Here is an 18,867-nt window from a genome sequence, read left to right as displayed (position 1 = left end):
AACACAAAACGATGACGTGCGACAGGGTGGTAGCCTGCTGGCAGGTAATAGATACGGTTGAAATTGCAAACGCCCAGTGACAGGTGAAAACGAGTTTACAACTTAGCCTATTACTATGCTTTTCTGACACGTTGCTTAATTTTTTTTAACCCTAATGACCAACAAACAAACCAAAAAGAAATAGCACACTATTCGTTTCTTGTTCAATTCTTTATTTCTGCCAAACCTTTTAACCCTGACACATTGTTGTGTGTGGCCTACATCAAAATCGAAATGGCAACAGTGTTGATTATCTTGCATAACGAGGTCACATTCGCTGAACGTTTATCAGTTCAGTTACAGTACACAGTCCAAAGGATCCTGCCCAGACATTAACGGTCTTCAACCATAAATGTTGTACTAGTATGCAATGACATCTATAAATGGGATTAATCAGGTTTTACAGCAATATATTCAGGTAATTATATTTAGTTATAATTACTACAGTTCTCAGACCAATCGATTTCCATTTCTAGGCCAAATGTTAACACATTCTGATTTGATTTGTCAACAAATGAGATCCACATTTAACAAACAACCTAAACCATATGTTCCAGGAATGCCATCTCTTTTCACCTCTATACCTCGATATATGTTAATACCTCTGTATAGATATTTGTGTTAAGGCTGCTGATAGGGCTTAGGGCCCCTGAGCAGGTCGCTGGACGAGAGCACTGTGGTCCTCCCGGCCACGCCCCCTGCTCCTCTGACCCTGGGGGGATTCCCCATTAGTGACTCCATGGGGCTGCGGGGCCTGGTGGAGGGGCTGCCATCTTTGGGACTGAGTGAGGAAGAGGAGCTCATCAGTGACTCATAACGGGAGTTGGATTTGGGCATAGGCAGTGGGTCCAGAGTGGATTCGGGCTTTACGGGGGCAACTTCAGGCAGATCACTGGATTTGCCAAACGCACGATAGCTGCTAACAGGACCGCCTGGCAAGTCACACTCTTTCTTCACCTCTCCATCCTTATCATGGAAGTCCTAGAAGGCAATTTGATTCAAGATATAAATGTACACATGACAGAGGATATTTTCACCCACGCAAGTGGTTATCATATATTTGGTCTCCCATCCCAGGATACATTCAGAGGAGAGTCAAACACACTTGGCCACCCCTCTACAAACAGATATTCACTTGCTACCTTTTTCGTCTTCTTCATTTTTGTCTCTCCATCTGAGCCACTAGAATGCTGAAAAGAGCAAATTGTACTCCAAATGATGTACACTGTCATTTGTGTCTACCAATTCACATTGAAATGTTGATGTATATTCACATAACCTTGCACCCAGCCTTACTTTCTTGTTCTTTTTGACCTTATCACTTCCTGAGGAGGAGTCGTCCTAGGGCAAACAAAGAGTATGTTCGGAATCGAATACCCCTTCATGTACTTGGGTACAGCGACAAGTTAATACATATACCAATCTTGCACTCACCTTTTTCTTTTTCTTCTCATCCTCACTGCTTGAGGATGAGGAATCCTAAATAGAAAAAAAAGTGAAACTTTTAATGCTACCATCCTCCCTGATGCCCCACGGTAGAACATGCATCACTCTACATGCCTCGCGTTCAAACATCAGTCTACGCTTAGTCACTGCTCGTAATAAACCTTCATTTAATTCACGCTTCTCACCTTTTCCTTCTTTTTGTCCTTCTTCTTCTTCTTCTTCTTATCCTTTTTCATTTTATCCTTCTTCTTTTTCTTCTTCTTATCTTTCTTTTTATTGTCCTCTTCGCTATCAGATGATGCCTTGGCACAAGAGAATAGTGTTTTTACTTTTTTACTAGCTAAGCCACGCCTACTGTACAAACGAGTTCAATGGTAATTATCTCGACAGCTTCACGTGTGACACGACTAAAAACAAAATATACCTTCTTCTTTTTCTTCTTCTTCTTCTTCTTCTTCTCATCTTCACTGTCAGATGAGCTGGAATCCTACATTCAAGAGGTGGTCATTGATCAAAATATTTTTTACAAGTTTGACCACTCTGGACAACATAGGACATCCTAACAAACTTATGTGGTGCTCACCTTTTTCTTCTTCTTGCTTCTCTTCTTTTTTTTCATCTTATCCTTCTTTTTCTTCTTCTTCTTCTTCTTGTCTTTTTCACTGTCAGATGAGCTGGAATCCTACATTCAAGAGGTTTCTTAATATTGTATTTGAGATTTATCACACTGGGTGTCCAAACAAATGCAACTAGGACCCACCTTTTTTTTCTTCATCTTTTTCTTCTTCTTTTTCTTATTTTCTTTTTCGCTATCTGAATCGTCATCTGAATCCTGAGACAAACAAACTTTGATGATGATGATGATGATGATACACAGACAAAACTAGTTTAACATATCACAACTCATGTATGTCCTATGGGAGACCTAGGTTCCATGTTTGCTTTGGTCACACACCTTTTTCTTCATCTTTTTCTTTTTTTTCTTCTTTTTTTTCTCGCTATCTGAATCGTCACCTGAATCCTGAGACAGACAAACTTTGATGAAACACAGTGAATACTAAACAACATGACACAACCTATGTATGTCTTGTGGGAGACCCAGGGACAAGATTGGCTTTGGTCACAAACCTTTTTCTTCTTCATCTTTTTTTTCTTCTTCTTCTTTTTCTTTTTGTCATCCTCACTGTCTGATGAAGAGTCATCCTGAGGGACAGAGAGGAGAAGAAGCAAGTCACTGTGACATGTTGAATACGCAGTTGCTGAACTACAGTTTCATGTTCTTCTGGAAATTTCTGATCGAAAATGAGAATCAGTCCAGAGGTTAACATGCCCTGTCTTTCCCCTCCATCAAATCCTCACCTTTTTCTTTTTCTTCTTCTTATCCTTCTTTTTCTTCTTCTTGTCTTCCTTTTTCTTCTTCTTCTTCTTGTCCTCCTTTTTCTTCTTCTTTTTATCTCTCTTCTTGTCCTTTGTCTGAGGAAGACCTCTCATAAATCACAAATTGTGCGCAAAGATAAATTACGAGTAATCTGACTAGTCAATCAACATTAAAGGCAGGGTAGGTTGGTTTCTCGAAATTAGCCATTTTGGCTCGAGTTTGAAAGTATCCAACCCAAAATATTCTAACCTCTCCCTTCGAAGCCACTCCCCCAAAACACATGAACGTGGTGCCTGACTACTGCCGGGAGAAAGAAAGGCAAGTAGCCTGTCCAATCATTGCATTTGGTCCAAATGCCTTTCAATAATTATATTCGGTCTGAATACAATGATTGGTTGTGCTTATTACAGTCCTGCGACAGTCACAGATATCAGATTTATTTTATTTACTGTGAGCATTTGATTTATTGATTGCTATCAGGAAGTGAAGTTTATTTCAACAAATAATAACAAATAAAAACGATTTAACTATAAAATTCAGCAGTGACCTAACATAATGGATGGAAGATAGTTACCCGGTCATCTTCACTATCTGAAGAAGAGGAGGAGGAAGATGAGGACGATGAGCTGTCATCAGAGGAACTGACCTTCTATAAGGGGTTCAGAAAGAAAAGTTCTAAATGAAGCATGTCTACACATTTCTATAAAACCTGATGTGACTCTTTTAAGGGACAAGAAATAAACCTCAGTCAGGTTACTCAATGTCTATCCTTCTAACCTTCTTCTTCTTCTTCTTTTTTTCCTCCTCGCTGTCAGAGGATGATGAAGAGGAAGAAGATGATGATGATGAGGAGGAGGAGGAGCAGGAGGAGGAGGAGGAAGAGGATGAAGAGGATGAGGAGGAACTGGAATCCTAGGAGTAAAAGAAATCAAAGGAGTGATTGAACTAACGCCAAGTTGGAAATGTTATAACCTAAAGCAAAACAATTTGTCGACTTCTACCTTCTTGTTCTTCTTCTTCTTGTTCTTCTTTTTCTTCTTCTTTGTCTTCTCTTTTTCATCCTCACTGTCTGAGGAATCACCATCAGAAACCTACAGCAGAATATGAAGATCGCAAACATCAAACCCTCTTTTAGTGCCCACACACATTCTTGACTCTGCTTTTCACCAGGGTCTGAGACCCTATAGGAACGGACATTTTTACCTTCTTCTTTTTCATCTTCTTTAACTTCTTCTTTTTCTTCTCTTTCACATTCCCTCCTTCAGCCTCATCATCACTCAGGTGTCCGGCATCCATTCCGTCAGGGTGGACCTCAGCTCCTTCCGCCGTTGTCACGAGAACAGACACATCCTCTTTGGCTTTACACTGATATAGCATTAGAAATTAAAAGATGTGTTGTCGGATAAAGGGTATCATAATATGGTGAAAGTCCTCACTCAAATCAACATATGTATTTCCTAAAACGAGGAACTACGCAATTGCGAGTTGTAGTGGTGGATCTAAATGTTACTATAAGCCATAAGTGTGACATTTTACCTTGCCATCATCATCCTCACCCTCAGAGATACCCAAGGAGTAAGAGGCCTGAGAAACAAGAAGAACATTCATATATTTCATTTAGTCATTTAGCAGACGCTCTTACCCAGAGCGACTTACAGTAAGTAGGGTGAAGTGCCTTGCCCAAGGACACAATGTCATTTGGCACGGCAATCGAACCAACAACCTTCTGATTAATAGCCCGACTCCCTAACCACTCAGCCATCTGACAAAGCACATAAGGTGCTTTGTCCTTTTTAAATTGAGGTTTTCTTAGAAACAAGGCCGTCATAGAACAAGGGCTTGCTAAAAACATAAATATCCTTTCCATTAGTTCAATGGCCCCACCTTTTTCTTTTTATTGTCTTTCTTCTTCTTTTTGTCTCCATCTGCTGTCTGTCTCATGGTGTCCAACTCTCCACTGCCCTCATCGTCACCCTGCTCCCCAACAGAGTGGAATTAGATAGAATATGATTAATAAAAAGTGTATTGAATTAAGCAAGTGGATGCAGCATATTTGCATGAGTAGGACTATATGTATAGAATCTATACTAGACTATACATGCTTGACAGTGATACCCTGTAGTATAACTTCTGCATCTTGTGGGTCTGGTGGGGTTTGTCCTAATCTTACCATGTCTTTCCCTGCTTTTTTTATGGTGGGTAAATCATCTTTGTTTCAATGCATCAGTTTTATTTTATTTGTTGTACATTTAAGGAAAACTTACATTTGTCTCCTTCTTCTTCTTCTTCTTCTTGTCCTTTTTCTTCTTCTTTTCCTTGTCACTGTCAGAGGAAGAGGAAGAGGAGGAGGAGGAAGAGGAGGACGAACTAGAATCCTGTATGAAAAAAAAGGGAAAACACACCATGAGATTTGGGTTCAATCCTGCAAGGTTCACACAGCTGTCATGTACCTTCTTAGTCTTCTTTTTCTTTTTTTTCTTCTTCTTCTTCTTCTCATCTTCACTGTCTGATGAGGACGAGGATGAGGAGCTGGAATCCTGAGGGAGAATTAACACGCTTATTAAAAATAATGCAGATACTAATACGTTTCATTAGTATATGTTGGACTTGGAAAACTTACTGTACAGCACACTACACTTCTGATGTTACTGTCAGCTCTGGCATTTCAACATGACAGTAATAACCCCATTGACAGTTAGTCCTCTAACCCTGTCCTACCCTCTTCTTCTTGACCTTTGTCTTCTTCTTTTTCTTCTTCTTCTTTTTCTTCTTCTTATCTTCACTATCTGAGCTGTCCGATGATGAAGATGATGAAGATGAAGAGCTTGAATCCTGAAGCAGAGTAAAAAGCAAAGAAATAATTTCAGCTTTTCAACGCCAGTGGCCCTCCAGTGCCACTAGAGCGCCTGCTAGACCAAGTGGACATCTTCTAGGTGAAGCATGACACCACAGAAAGGTCTGAATGTACACATACCTTGCTCTTCTTCATTTTCTTCTTCTTCTTCTTTTTCTTCTTCTTCTTCTTCTTGTCTTTTTCACTATCTGACTCCTGTGGAGGACAGAGTAGAGAATGATTGTTCTAGTCAAGTTGCATGTATTATACGCTGAGGTACTCTAACCACTTTAACCAGGCTGAAGTCAGAAGCTCACCTTATCCTTCAGACCTTGCATTGATGTTGAATCTGTGCATCCCTCGACTCCTACAAAGAAAGTAATTTGCTAGATGTGACAATAAACATGACTTAAATAATATTCTTTGGGATGAGATAGTGAGGTAGGGGATGTTTGGGGTTTCACATACCAGCATCTATTATGACACTGTTGTCCCAAACATATTCTTTCCTTTCACCCTCCTTCTTCTTTTTCTTCTTTTTCTTGTAATCCTGCAGAGAACAGTAGGAGTAACTTTGAGTGTGAAGTAAGTTACATGTAGTGTAGAGTAAAGCTGTTTGCATGTTTGACAGTACAAGAATGTCTGACAAAAGATCCATCTTTTGTTGATTCCCTGATCAATGGAGGACATGCAGAACCAAGCTGTACATGCATGCACACATTTCTGAATGCATGCTTTGTGTGCATTTATTTCTTCATGTTGAATTCATGTTATTCATGTACTTCAAGTACTGTTTAATGAACAATTGTCCTCTGGCATATGAAGGTTCCCTCAGCAGAAACATGAGAAACCAGTCAGTGAGCGTGTATTATCATTTCCTCATATTCATGTGTACACAGCCCCACACCCACAGAGAGAGAGAGAGAGAGAGAGAGAGAGAGAGAGAGAGAGAGAGAGAGAGAGAGAGAGAGAGAGAGAGAGAGAGAGAGAGAGAGAGAGAGAAACCCATATATGATTCTCTTATCCAAGTTATCTGCTGGTTGTCACAGTTTATTGTCAATTGACAATAAATGAATTGTAGCTGACTATACAATGCCTTTCCATGAGTGTGTATGATAGCCAACATTGACCTTTTAATTCAACAACAAGTTATAAGATCTATTTTAGTTACCACAATTCTTTGATTTTGTTATGACATATTTAGCAAGTAGCTGACTGAACACACACAAAGCAGGCTTTCCAGAACCCTTTAATCCAAAACATTTGTTCTTCTCTTTTAATGAAATGGGATGATGGAAGTGATTGCAAAAAAGCTTGTTGGAGATAAATACTTGCTGTCTACATCACAGACTACCTCTATGAAGTGTATTCTCACCATGACTGGCAATAAATGTAGATGAGATAGGACGATAGCATACATCCAGTTGGCTAAGTAGTTTACTTCTGGGACAGGACCTAAAATAGAGATAATTTCCATGAAGAGATCCTGCATGATTTAACACAATAGGTGAGCTTGGCTTCAGTGTGGATATTGGTTTACCAATGTTGCCAAGATACGTGCTACAAAAACAAATTAGTTTTTTCTTCTTAATTGGTCAATTTGGGGATTGCAGTTTCACCTTTGTTGTCTCAAAGCCTAATCATTCATGTCCCTTTACAAGTGTCTTAGTCCAGCAGTGACTCAGCAAATGAAAAAAGTAAGTGTTACTTCAAACACGTGTTTTAACCGGTTTGGCACTTTAGCAGTACACTTGGAAGTACACAGGAATGTGACTGCTGTTGGTTTAATGGGTGGAGAGACTGGTTTGGAAGGATATCATTGAGTGGTAGTGTAATATAGTTAATCTCTTCAATTAATGGTGAATATTGTAATATAACTTATATTTATAGATATGCTTAGAACGAGAAATGTGCCGTGGAAATTTATTAAGCTTTGCTCTTTGATCGATGTGCAAATGTGCAAGGCCCAGCTACTGAGGGGTAAAAGGGTGTTGTTGGGTAAGATATCACCTGATGGTGGGGAACAAGAAAACTATGTTTGTGTATCATGTCAGATCAAGGCCAACAAATGTTGCCTTTAACCTTGTTTGCAAGAATAGCATGACCCAAGCAATCTCCCACGGTTGTCTTCTGCCATGAAACAAAAAGAAACAACAAAGAAAAGAAAAATAAACATGTAAAAGCATTTGGAACGCTGAGCCCTTTGGAATGCAAGAGCAAAGGGATTGTCAAAATGTAAAGTGGTTAAAGAGGTCTACAAAGGTAATGACCAAAAATGCATGTCTATACAGTTTAGAGGTATAGTAGACTGGAGCTGTCCCTTAAATTGGAAATGGACAAAATGAAAGTTCATGAGGAGAAGAAAGAGAGAGGTTCGTGACAGAAAGCCACAACTCCTCCCCATTTGCTAGTACATTTCCGTGCACACACCTGATTTACCTGTCATTGTACTCTCATGCTCTCTCATGCTCTCGCTCCTCACCCACTCTTCCCTCACCTCTAAGCTTTGTCTCCACATCCAGGCACACCAGGGGGGTCGGATCAAGCTTCGATAGCGAAGGCCTGATCCGCCACACCCAGAGTCCTTGGGTGGACACTTCATCCAGCCATCCGTCATCATCATACAACCATGTATCATTCTTTCATTCATCATTCTTCAGTAAACCGATTTCATGCTGAAGCATTGCAGTTGCTGGCGTGGTCTTTGTGAACAAGTGAACTGCAGTTTTGAGATTATTCTCAGCAACATGAATCTTACCTCACTGTCCTCACTGTCAGAGGAGCTGCTGGAGGAGGACGATGATGATGATGACGACGATGATGATGATGATGTTGAACTGGAATCCTGAAACAAAAGGGGTGGGGGGGGGGGGGTTAAACAAAGTGGTCTATATAATATGTCCTTGTCCTTTTTGAAGACATAGTTTGGTTTCCTCATACCTTTGCTTTCAGGAGTGACAGTTAGAAAACTGTTTATGACAGTGGTCCAGGACTGACTACTTCCGCTTGGCCTAAGGGCACTGAAAGCAGTACTTTGCTGTAACTTACTTCTTGTGAAACCTGCACGTTTGTCTATTCTTTGCAGGTTGTAGTTGAGATCCTGATCTACCACGGTCTCACAACAGACAACATGGGTTGATTTTGCACTTAAAACATAAACTTGTTTGGCTCCACTGTGCTATGCAATACTGTAGAGGAGATGTTATGGTTGCCTAGTTAACAAATTATTTGTGTTGCACTGTGACTGGTAGCTTGTTTGCATGGTGCCTTAGTATTTACAGATCATTCCCTGAATGACTACCAAAATAGTGGTAGAACTATACACTTCTGATCCTAGATGTTCAGCTGTACTTTAGACATGCATTAGCTTGCATCGGTTAAAGTGCTAAATGGATCAAATGGAAATGTGCATTGAATGTAGCCTAAGAGAGTACTGGAAATATGGCATAATACTTTGATAACTAGTATCAGAGAAGAGACTTGCAACCAAGGTGAGTTTGTGTAATCTGTCTCACTTCAACATGACATCTGGACAGTTTGCCTAACATTCATGCTCTACCCAAGTCCCAACCTGTCATTGCTACAGTACAGTACTCGCCCTGTTTGTCTTTCTGTGTTGGAATTCATTACTACATGACTCAGCCTACATTATCTATCAGAAGTGAAGTGTTGAACTATGAAAGTGTGTTGGCATTCAGCCCTCCCTGTACATTGGATGTCATCTATGAAAGCACCACCATACACTTTACTTTGGAATAGAGATATGGAAACTATAACTTGATAAACTTGAAAAGTGTAACTTGACACCGAGCATGTCTCACTCCTTTCACGTTCAGTTCATTCCACCATGCCAGAGAACACCCCTTACCTGTTAGGTACTATGTGCTAGTAGGTGAAATGCACACATAAAAAGAGAGCCTGTCTGTTTCATTATATTACTGTAAAGGGAAGCGTATTCAGAAGTTATTTGTTTGTTCAGCTACCTTCTTCTTTCGCTTCTTCAACTTCTTCTTCTTCTTGGACTTCTTGTCCTGGTCCTCATCCTCACTGTCTGAAGACTTGGAGCTATCGAAGGAGTACCGGTCCTGATGGTAGAAAGATGTTGTTGAAAGTGTGAACCAAATGTTGAACGTGTTGTATTCTGACTCTCTCATCTCCGTTTTACCATTCCATCTCTTCCTTTGCAAGTTTTAGAATCAGTCTTGGCTGGGCCTCCTTCACCTAGACCGCCCTGTTCTCCCACACCTCCGGGCCCAAGGTCTCCCTCAGACTGAGGTTTCTCCAGGGGGCTCAGAACCACTGCTCCTGCTCCTGCCCCACCTCCAGGATCCCCACCTGGATCCAAACACAAACATAATAGCAACATGATTCATACTCCACAACTGCAGTAACACACAACGGACGTTCACAAGTTTGAAAAACAACTTTTATACCACAACGTTCACCATCTGCCAACCACAATGTATCACAAACTGCAGCCCATATGCTAATCACAATGTTACTATAAATCTTTCAGTAATTGTTTACCTTATAACCAATATGATCTGAGCCAGAAGGTCAGACTGAGTGTTATTGAATCTTTATTTTTTTAATGTTATTAACCCTTACCTACTAGTATGAGGCTCAATGTGGTGCATAATACCTAAAGCACTGTGTTCCCTATATCCCTCCAGGCTCTAGGTTTCCTGTAATAGCCTAACTGAATTTAGACCAAAGAAGATTGGATGCGCATGTCCAGAAGACACAGTTTTAGGATTAAACATAACTATAAATTATATAACCCATTCAACTCTGTCTTTCAAAAGAGAATACTTAACACTGCTGACAAAGGAGTGGCATCTACGACTGTCCATATTGGACCAATAACCTATAGACTACCACGCCCCTGTGATCAACAGCAAGATACCATGCTTTTACAACCAAAAATACAAAAATGCAGATCATTGGATTGTCCGCGCACCTTTAGTTTAACAACCAACCATGTGTCCAAACAAAGAAATACATGGGCCTAATTAAATTGATATTTTTTTCAGCTTAACATAGCATTAAACTAAACACATACACAATTTACTTTAAATAGCCTACTAAATTACAGTCGGGCATCCCAGAGATAATGAGTTAAAGTCACCAAACCTCTGGGTCGGCAGGACTCCATCGAGTTCCAGTTGCACCAGGTTTAAGCACACCAGATTTTTGCTGCCGTTTAACTTGTCATACAATTGTAATTTTGCACCCCTCCCAACGATCTATATGACCAAGGTGTTTTCGCTATGATTATGGGTGGCCTGCTGTCATTGGGCCATGGGCGTAACAAGCTAAGCAGGTTTTCAGTTACAAAAAAATTAACAGTCCAATCCACTCTCTAGGCTAGTGTCCAGACTCGTAGGCCTCAAACTATTGCTATGAAAACATATTTTCTATTGTGTGGATAGGACTATGTTTTGGGGCTTTACATTATCAACGGTCTGTAGGATATATATCTATAGATATGATCGGGTACGATCATGGTCGTCAAGTCAAATACATAGGCTATCTCATAAATTCAAACTTAGTTTTGGAGTAGCTGGTTATTTTTTTTCTTATCTTTCCGTTATTTTCCCATTGTCAAAAGTTCCACTTTTCCATGCGTGCAGTAAAGACCCACTCTATAGAGAGGAGGATTGTGCGGTCTGTGAACCATGGACCTGTGTGAACCCTTGTGATACTTTGGCGTCACTGTGTGGAAAACTGAGAACGCTGCAAACAGCTACCGCAGATATTTTCCCCTCGCGAGTTTCCGTAGCTCACATTTGGAAGTTCTTATTGTCATGTTGCACAACAACGGTGAAGAGTTCGCAAAAAATAGTAACAACATTAACAGCAACAGATAACTTACGGGGAACAATGCAAAGTTGTGGAAAGCCAAGAGAGTCCAGAGATTTAAACACATGGACAACCCGCTACTTTATGTTTTAGGTATCCTTACCTAAAATGTGTGCACGCCGTGAGTGGAGACAGCTTTTCTTTATAAATCAGATAAGTTTGAACATGGCAGCTCAGTCTATCAAATGCTCCACACGTTGTTCCGCTGTCGCCGACGAGATGAGCTCTAACCATACCTCCCCGCAGAGAACGCCTGAGTGATACCCTGTTCACAGAAAATATGTCACCGCCCGTAGTGGCTCTTCTGTCCGCTCTACTCTTGTGTTTGGGACTGGAAGGCAGCGCAGTGTGGCAAGGCTGTGACAGTGGCAAGGTAGGTTGTCTTTGTTTTGCTGTAGTGCTACACACCCTCCATAGTTTTTACTAGCATCTAGTATGCATCATGGACACTGATTGAATTAAACAATTGAATGTTTGACATCTGCCTGTCTGTGTGTGCATTTATCTCACATGTGTGATAGCTCTTGCTAAAGATAGACTTGCCCCCATCTGCCGTGTGGAGTTGTCCGGGGCCTGTCTGGCCAGAGTCCACCCTGGTAACTATACGACTGCACTTCATCCTATTGAACCAATCCTATACTGTAGCTGATGTCACACAGTCTTCAAACTACGGTACTCAAATCAAATTGTATGTGAACAGCTCTGTTTACAAGCAGTGTCACAAAGGGCTTTAATATGACCATAGAACTGCACCTAAACCAACCAGTACGCAGCTGAAATGTTCAAAATAGACCACATTGTATCTACAGTACACTTGTAAACAGGCATTGCTGGAACCTGTAAGTCTGTCTGAGCATGTCATGTACTTTCTTTTGCTAGCAGAAGAATCTTTCTGGTATTGACACCCAGTATCCTCCACAAGTAAGTAAACATGACTCACAAACAGACTGCTGGTACAGGGAGATCATTTAAGCTTCTAGATAATGTAAGGTTCAGGTCAGGGCTTTGAACACACTGAGGATTTGCACAAAGGATGTAACACAGATTTCTGATGATATCCCATAACTAAAGTCGGGCATTCTTCTCTAACCCTCCAGCCTGCTAGGCAGGTGTGTATAGACACACCCATCACCTTTAACCACTCTATTCCCAACAGGTAAGAAGTCCCAATTTTCCATGCTTTATGTTCAAATAGATTCAAAATCAATGGCACTGCTTCAAATATAGGTAAAAGTGCATGTTTTAGAACAATTAAGAGTCAGTTTAGAAGTGGGAAAACGCCTCGAAGAAACAAAGATGTAAACATGGACGTTAAAAAAAGTTCACAGATTAAAGATCTCTCTGACATACACAGCTGACCATGAAGATTGTTAGGACTTTTTTTTTGGGGGGGGGGGGGGGGGGTGTTTATGTGATATGATGTAATATGATGCAAAAGCATCTGCTAAATGAATAAAATAAAATAAAAATTGTGGTGTGTTCTCCTGTAGTGGCGCACACAGACCAGTAGGAGGCGAGAGCGGGGAGTATCTTTACTGTCCTCCTCAGCGGTGGCTCAACAATCTGCAGGTATGCCAAACGATTGTCCGACTCATTTCACGTTGAAAAGGAACCACTTTCAAACGGTTCTGTGTGTTTCCAGCATGGAGCCACTGTGTTGCTGTACCATCCCTGCGCCCCCATCCAGGAGCGTGGACGCCTGTCTGTCCTGGCCCGCTCCTGTCTGTCCAGCTACATCATCACTCCGCACCCTGACCTCAGCACACACAGGGTGAGAGAATACTTGCCACTTCCTAACCCTCGCACACACTCTCTCAATACACAGTAAGTGTGTATTGAGAGAGTGTGAGAATAAGTGCCTTTCCCATGATGTATTTGGGTCAGAACTTACTTACAGATGTAAGCCTGTTTCATAAGCATCGCAATAGGAGTAAGATGATAGAACAAGAATAGAGTGTATAGCCAGACTTTCTGAAGTACTCAACCATGGCTTGTTTGGTTCAGTTACAGCATTTCTGTGAAATCGGACACCCGGCTGGAAAGCAGCCACACAATGGCAGTATAGTTGACACCTAAACTGAAATAGAGAATGCCAGCTGAAACTGGACATGGCAGTGTTTCTTAGTAGAAGAAGGAGTTGCCTTTATGTAAGTTTATAAATAAAAGATTAGCTTGGGATACATAACATAGGGGAATTTTGTTCAAATCTGTTTCTTTGTTGTGAAAATGTGCTATGTACAAATATGTGCTGTTAAGCAGGTAATGCCATAATCATTGAGTTTTAGGAACTTTATTTTGGATAAATGTCATATCATAACATTTACATAGCAAACTGTTATGTTACACTTCTAATTAAATGTTTAGGAATTTCCTCACAGTCTTCACTCTCTTTCTTTTTAGATGTTTGCCGTAGTATCATGGGGTCGCACTCTGGAGCTTTCTAGCGTGACGGGCTCGGAGGTCTGTGATTGGCTGGAGGCAACGGCGTCCGGCGTCAGCCCTGGTGATGTGGTTATGAGTCAGAGGTACAGTCTGCTGTTGACCCGTCCTGCAGTACCCCACCATGACCAAAACCACGGGCACTCCAGCAGAACTTTGAGACACTGTTGTCTCGAGAGCCTCTCTCTCAGACGAAATGGAGGGATGGTCGGAAAGATGCTCTTCAGAAGGAGAGAGGGGGCCCGCGTGCGTCGAGCCGCCATTCAGAAGGAGAATAACAAGGAGGTGGAGGAGAACGTGGAGAAAGAGAACAAGTCTATCCTCCCTTTTCCAACCAGCAGCTGGATCAACAGAACTGACCCGAGCAGGACTGAACTCACCATGGCTGCACCTCACCTCATAAGCCCTGGTGCACTGAGAGAGACAGCGGCTGGAAGAGTGGAGGTGCAGGAGAGAGAGGTGGAGCCTGATGACCTCGCCCGCAGTTCAGCCCCTCAGACCCACAAGAAGCAGGTGAAGTCGGGGCACCATCACCCGAGACAAGGTGGGGTGACTCACAAGAGGACAGACAGTAAGACCACTGTGCCACCAGAGGGAGCCGTTCTAAACGACAGAATGCCCACGGCCAGAACAGACGAGGCGGTGTGGGCGGCAGCGGCGCTTGGGTTCCTCCTGGTTCTGTTGGCACTGTCTGTTCTACACACGCGCCTGTATCGCCACTGGAGAACCACGCCCAGTCTGTACTGGCACGACCCGCAGCAGGATTACGACAATGTGGCAGGTAGGCGAGTTGTCCGCACACACGCACTGTGGATCAGCGTTATTCGTCGACCGCATTACAACAATGTGCGTCTGTGTTCCTGTGTGTGTGTTTCAGACATCATCCGCAGGAGGCTGAGGGTGGCAGACCGGAGGAGGAAGAGAAGGTGGTCCCTGAGCAGGAAGCAAGAGTGTTCACTCCTACCCAGCTCAAGCACTGACGAGGACCACTAGAAGCTGAACCCTGGGTGACCCCCCGCCCAGAGGAAGGAATCTGATCTCACTTTTACACATTTAGTCATTTACACATCCACCCTCTTCGCCTACGGTTCCCAAGGACTTCCTGGATGTTTTTCAAAAGACATTCACACTCACAAATACGAAACTTGGTGATGCTAGTAGGATTCAGAAGCTGACATTCTATTGTCATGAGACGGTTTACACGGATCAGACTTTGGCTCGGTGGGCTAATACAGTCCTGTGGCTCATATGAGAGCAGAGGACAGACCAATTTACTGAAAATGTACCACTTCACATTTTCATCCATAGAATATCTTAATTTGTTTGTTGCTTTACAGCTAGTTTATCATTTACACTTTTTAAACTGTCAATACTCGGACATTACCACACAGACTGATATGGACTTGAATTAGGTATGTATATGGTCTCTTCTGTCCATCAGTTGAAGCTAAAGTTGCTGTTGTAAGCGACATGTTGCCAGGTGCACTCCAGCCATGGAAGGTACAATATCTGACTATAGGTGGGGTATTTCAAAGAAACTTTGTACTGGGATCATAATCTAAACGATGAAATAAACACTTTCTTGAAGTGTAAAGTTGCCCGTTTCAGTCAATGTTACTCAATATTGGGTAACAACCAATTCATTTGACAGTGCTTCTGTAAAGGGTTTTGCTTGCAACAACTATAATTCACGTGCGCTTAATGCCTGACAATTTGGAACTCTGTTGTTTATTTAACAGCATCTTAAGTCATTATTGTGTAATAGGTTGTGTTTCCACAACCTGGAATACCATTTGCACTGGGGAAATGGAAGGGAAAAGGTTGAACCAAAAGTGTTTGTGTGTCTGTGTACACATGGAAGAGTGCTGTATGCATGCCAGGCTAAGTATACAACTGTAACCTGATGTGGTCTGCACAGCTCATCAATATCCTCTGTGTGCAGTATTCATACAGTATATCCTGTCAATCACATTCCATGTACAGTCAGGACAATCAACTTGTTTTTTTATTTTATTACAAATGTACAGCTTATGAGTTTCAATTACGATTGACCTTTAGTTGTCTTTTTTCCTCTACTTTTTACAGTTTTAACTTCAGTCAAAAGGTATTCTCCCATCACCAATCTCCCATGTGTAGAGCTGTGAAGTACACAGTAACAGCAACAGCACAGGCCACAGTGCACTGCCATTGGCTAAACACCTTCAGGAGTGTGTGTGCAGTGTGTGTGTAGTGTTTCACTGAATGTTGTTCATGTACAAGTGGAAGGCTTATGTCACTGGATGTTATAGTTCTGTGTGTGTGTGTGTGTGTATACACCCAAGTGTGTTTCACTGTGCGTTGCATTTGGGATGCATGTTCTTGTGAGTGTGTATGTGTGTGAACAACATGACTACATGAACGGACTGAAGCATCTAACATTCACACTAGAGGCACCCTACACAGTGTCTACTAAGAAGGGGGAAGGGCGTGGCTTTGTGCAGTAAGCCCTCTTCCCTCAGACTGAGATGAGTTTAGTGCTAACCCCTGGAAGGCTCCAGTCCCAGGGACGTCTTCGGCCCAGTCCCAAACATACACCCTTGGCCCAGTCCCAAATCTACCCCTACGCCCTAGTCCCCCACACATCTGCAAAGGTCAGACAGGTGTACAGCGGTGGAAATTCCACTTGGTCTTTGGAAAGAGCAAAACAGTAAAATACCAAATTCATACCTCAGACTGTCCTCTTATGGCTGGGGGTTGGATATGGAACCAGGCCTCAGACTCCCCTGCCTCCCCAGAGACCCAGAGCCCCCCCGTGGCAAACAAAGAAATATATAAATATCTCCCAAACACAGTTCTAACATAGCTTAATGAAAAAATACCATGAAAATATATGTTCATATATATGGCTCTATTCTATAATGGCGTGTCGATGGGAGGTCAGGGGGTTCAAATGAGAAACTGTCCGGGTGTCTGTGTGGGAGTTCAGGCCAGAGTAACCAAACAGAAGAAGCCAGAACGGCATGAGATGTGCAAAGGCAATCATGATTATTAAAAACAATCTTTTTGGACATGATCTGAGACAGGAAGCTAAGCTGCTGTAGCACCTTGTGGGTACACACAGCCTGTCAGACAGACAAACTAACCAGAAGACTGTTGGCCAACATACACAGAGAGCACTAAGAAAGGAACTCTGATAGAAGTGTTCTGAAAAACACAAATGGAAGAATAAATGGGAAGGAACATATCCAGATGAGGGCAGACACGGGGGAGCAGATAAAGTATTTGTTTCAGGCCTCGGTTTCCCAAAATTCCTACAATACAATTGAGGTCAATACAATACAATTGAGATGTGACCGGTGTATCTTGCCTGGTGGAATAGAACCAATGGAGTCGTCTCAGTGGTTGCAAAATTTGCCCACCTGGTACTCCGTGTAGTTAAATCGACTGCCTCTGAAGTACATTATTTGTAAGTATGAGTTATGATTTGGACCTAGGTTTGTAAAGAGACCAGGTGATTGGCAACAGGAGCAAATAGCATCCCAGGAACTCAGACATCCCCATCCTGCGAGGGCTTATGGTCCATATCCCACGGCTACAACCTGGAACTGTTCGGCACAGTACAATAAAAATAAAAACACCCTCCGCCTCCTATCCCATTCAAAACAAACACACAGTAAGTGCAGTTCAAAGTCTCATAAACATTTTGTTCCCAAATAGGTTTAGCCTCAAATGGGCAAATATAGCTCGATCATTCTTGATCTTGAAACAGGAGTAGGTGTATGGGGTTCCCCCAGGGTGCCACTGAGATGAAAAATTTATTTGGTGACTGAAGCAGCCAGCTAACCGCCTTGTCTCAGAGTCTGGCCTTTCAATGACCACTAACCAGCGGAGCCACACCTGGGGCTTAACGCACACTTTTTTCAGATGAGGTGAAGTTGATTTAGCTTCCAGGACTCACCAGCCGGGCAGTGTGTTTGCACCCAAGAAGTGCCTTCATTGGTTTCACCTGTACCTCCAGGTAAGCTAAATCAAGGGCATCTCTGGATCTGCAAGTGGTATTTGGAGGCCAGGTCCAGACATGGCCCATCACTACCTCTCTTCCTTTAGGAGGCCAGGTCCAGACATGGCCCATCACTACCTCTCTTCCTTTAGGAGGCCAGGTCCAGACATGGCCCATCACTACCTCTCTTCCTTTAGGAGGCCAGGTCCAGACATGGCCCATCACTACCTCTCTTCCTTTAGGAGGCCAGGTCCAGACATGGCCCATCACTACCTCTCTTCCTTTAGGAGGCCAGGTCCAGACATGGCCCATCACTACCTCTCTTCCTTTAGGCAGCAGTTCAGTCTCTTGGCCACTAACAACATGACAGGTAGAAAAACACTCAAATCAATTAATAAAACTCAAAATGGACACTGATGGAATAGGAGTGTTCCAGAAGGACCCATTTCACAGATGTGTGTGCTTGTGTGTGTGTGTGTGTGTATGTGTGTGTGTGTACTACCAAGTCAGATGGCGGATAAGAGCACTCCCACAGTTCTCCCTGTTCCACTGACTGAGAATCATAGATGAAACATCAAAATAAAAAAAACTTGGTAAATAACAGTAAATCATACTGACAGACAGTAATACAAATAATCACAATACAACAACCAGAGGCTTACTCATTACAATAATGAATAAAAATAATTCCAGTGTAAGTGTTTCTTTTAAGTCAGTAATTTCAGCCTTTGGGGTACAGACCCACAGATCAGCAACCAAAAAAAGGAGAAGAAAGAAAAGAAAAACAAACCACCAAGAGGGACGGTCCATGACGACGAGTCATGTTGTACCAGGAAGGCCTGGAGGGCCGAGACTGTGGGAGAGTGTGTGAGGGTGGGGCAGAGAGTGTGA

The 18,867-nt window shown here is 42.3% G+C and overlaps 2 protein-coding genes across 9 annotated transcripts; one reads left to right on the top strand and one right to left on the bottom strand.

Moving 5' to 3' along the window:
* Positions 1–195: 195 nt before the first annotated feature.
* LOC136951690 (cylicin-2-like) lies at positions 196–11,777 on the bottom strand. 7 transcript variants are annotated; one of them, XM_067246247.1, is made up of 27 exons: positions 11,662–11,777; positions 9,862–10,031; positions 9,680–9,781; positions 8,455–8,541; positions 6,165–6,246; positions 6,014–6,063; positions 5,838–5,912; positions 5,582–5,695; positions 5,314–5,400; positions 5,128–5,238; positions 4,748–4,837; positions 4,400–4,447; positions 4,067–4,228; positions 3,865–3,954; positions 3,641–3,775; positions 3,438–3,512; positions 2,845–2,958; positions 2,614–2,688; positions 2,441–2,506; positions 2,246–2,317; positions 2,069–2,167; positions 1,889–1,972; positions 1,671–1,787; positions 1,474–1,518; positions 1,336–1,380; positions 1,182–1,229; positions 196–1,020 (listed from the first exon to the last, which is right to left on the bottom strand). In XM_067246247.1, exons 2-27 carry the CDS (start codon positions 9,862–9,864, stop codon positions 661–663), a joined length of 2,436 nt encoding a protein of 811 aa, XP_067102348.1. In that variant the 5' UTR covers positions 9,865–10,031; positions 11,662–11,777; the 3' UTR covers positions 196–660. The 7 variants fall into 7 exon arrangements, with proteins under 7 accessions (XP_067102348.1, XP_067102342.1, XP_067102344.1 ...); XM_067246241.1 differs by lacking the exon at positions 11,662–11,777 and adding an exon at positions 10,830–10,983; XM_067246243.1 differs by lacking the exon at positions 11,662–11,777 and adding an exon at positions 10,830–10,983 and having other exon boundaries at positions 1,901–1,972.
* tp53i13 (tumor protein p53 inducible protein 13) lies at positions 11,533–16,143 on the top strand. Of its 2 annotated transcripts, XM_067246249.1 has the most exons (9): positions 11,533–11,679; positions 11,805–11,931; positions 12,080–12,154; positions 12,438–12,479; positions 12,656–12,714; positions 13,049–13,127; positions 13,201–13,329; positions 13,959–14,778; positions 14,875–16,143. In XM_067246249.1, the coding sequence occupies exons 2-9, from the start codon at positions 11,839–11,841 to the stop codon at positions 14,988–14,990; spliced, it is 1,413 nt and encodes a 470-aa protein (XP_067102350.1). In that variant the 5' UTR covers positions 11,533–11,679; positions 11,805–11,838; the 3' UTR covers positions 14,991–16,143. The 2 variants fall into 2 exon arrangements, with proteins under 2 accessions (XP_067102350.1, XP_067102349.1); XM_067246248.1 differs by having other exon boundaries at positions 11,612–11,931.
* Positions 16,144–18,867: the final 2,724 nt, after the last annotated feature.

This window comes from Osmerus mordax, chromosome 11 (assembly GCF_038355195.1).
Source record: "Osmerus mordax isolate fOsmMor3 chromosome 11, fOsmMor3.pri, whole genome shotgun sequence".
Taxonomy (NCBI): domain Eukaryota; kingdom Metazoa; phylum Chordata; class Actinopteri; order Osmeriformes; family Osmeridae; genus Osmerus; species Osmerus mordax.
The sequence above is the reverse complement of the archived record's forward strand: the minus strand, read 5'-3'. Positions and strand labels throughout refer to the sequence as shown.

Bases quoted from the DNA above. Each gene is read 5' to 3' on its own strand.
- LOC136951690 (XM_067246241.1), bottom strand. From the start codon at position 10,851: ATGGAGTCCTGCCGACCCAGAG. The intron at 3,955-4,066 runs GTAAAAATGTCC...ATTCTGCTGTAG, and splicing joins AGAAGATGAAAAAGAAGAAG to GTTTCTGATGGTGATTCCTC. The intron at 2,507-2,613 runs GTTTGTGACCAA...TGTCTGTCTCAG, and splicing joins AAAAGATGAAGAAGAAAAAG to GATTCAGGTGACGATTCAGA.
- tp53i13 (XM_067246249.1), top strand. From the start codon at position 11,839: ATGTCACCGCCCGTAGTGGCTCTTCTGTCCGCTCTACTCTTGTGTTTG. The intron at 12,480-12,655 runs GTAAGTAAACAT...CTAACCCTCCAG, and splicing joins ACACCCAGTATCCTCCACAA to CCTGCTAGGCAGGTGTGTAT. The intron at 12,715-13,048 runs GTAAGAAGTCCC...GTTCTCCTGTAG, and splicing joins AACCACTCTATTCCCAACAG to TGGCGCACACAGACCAGTAG.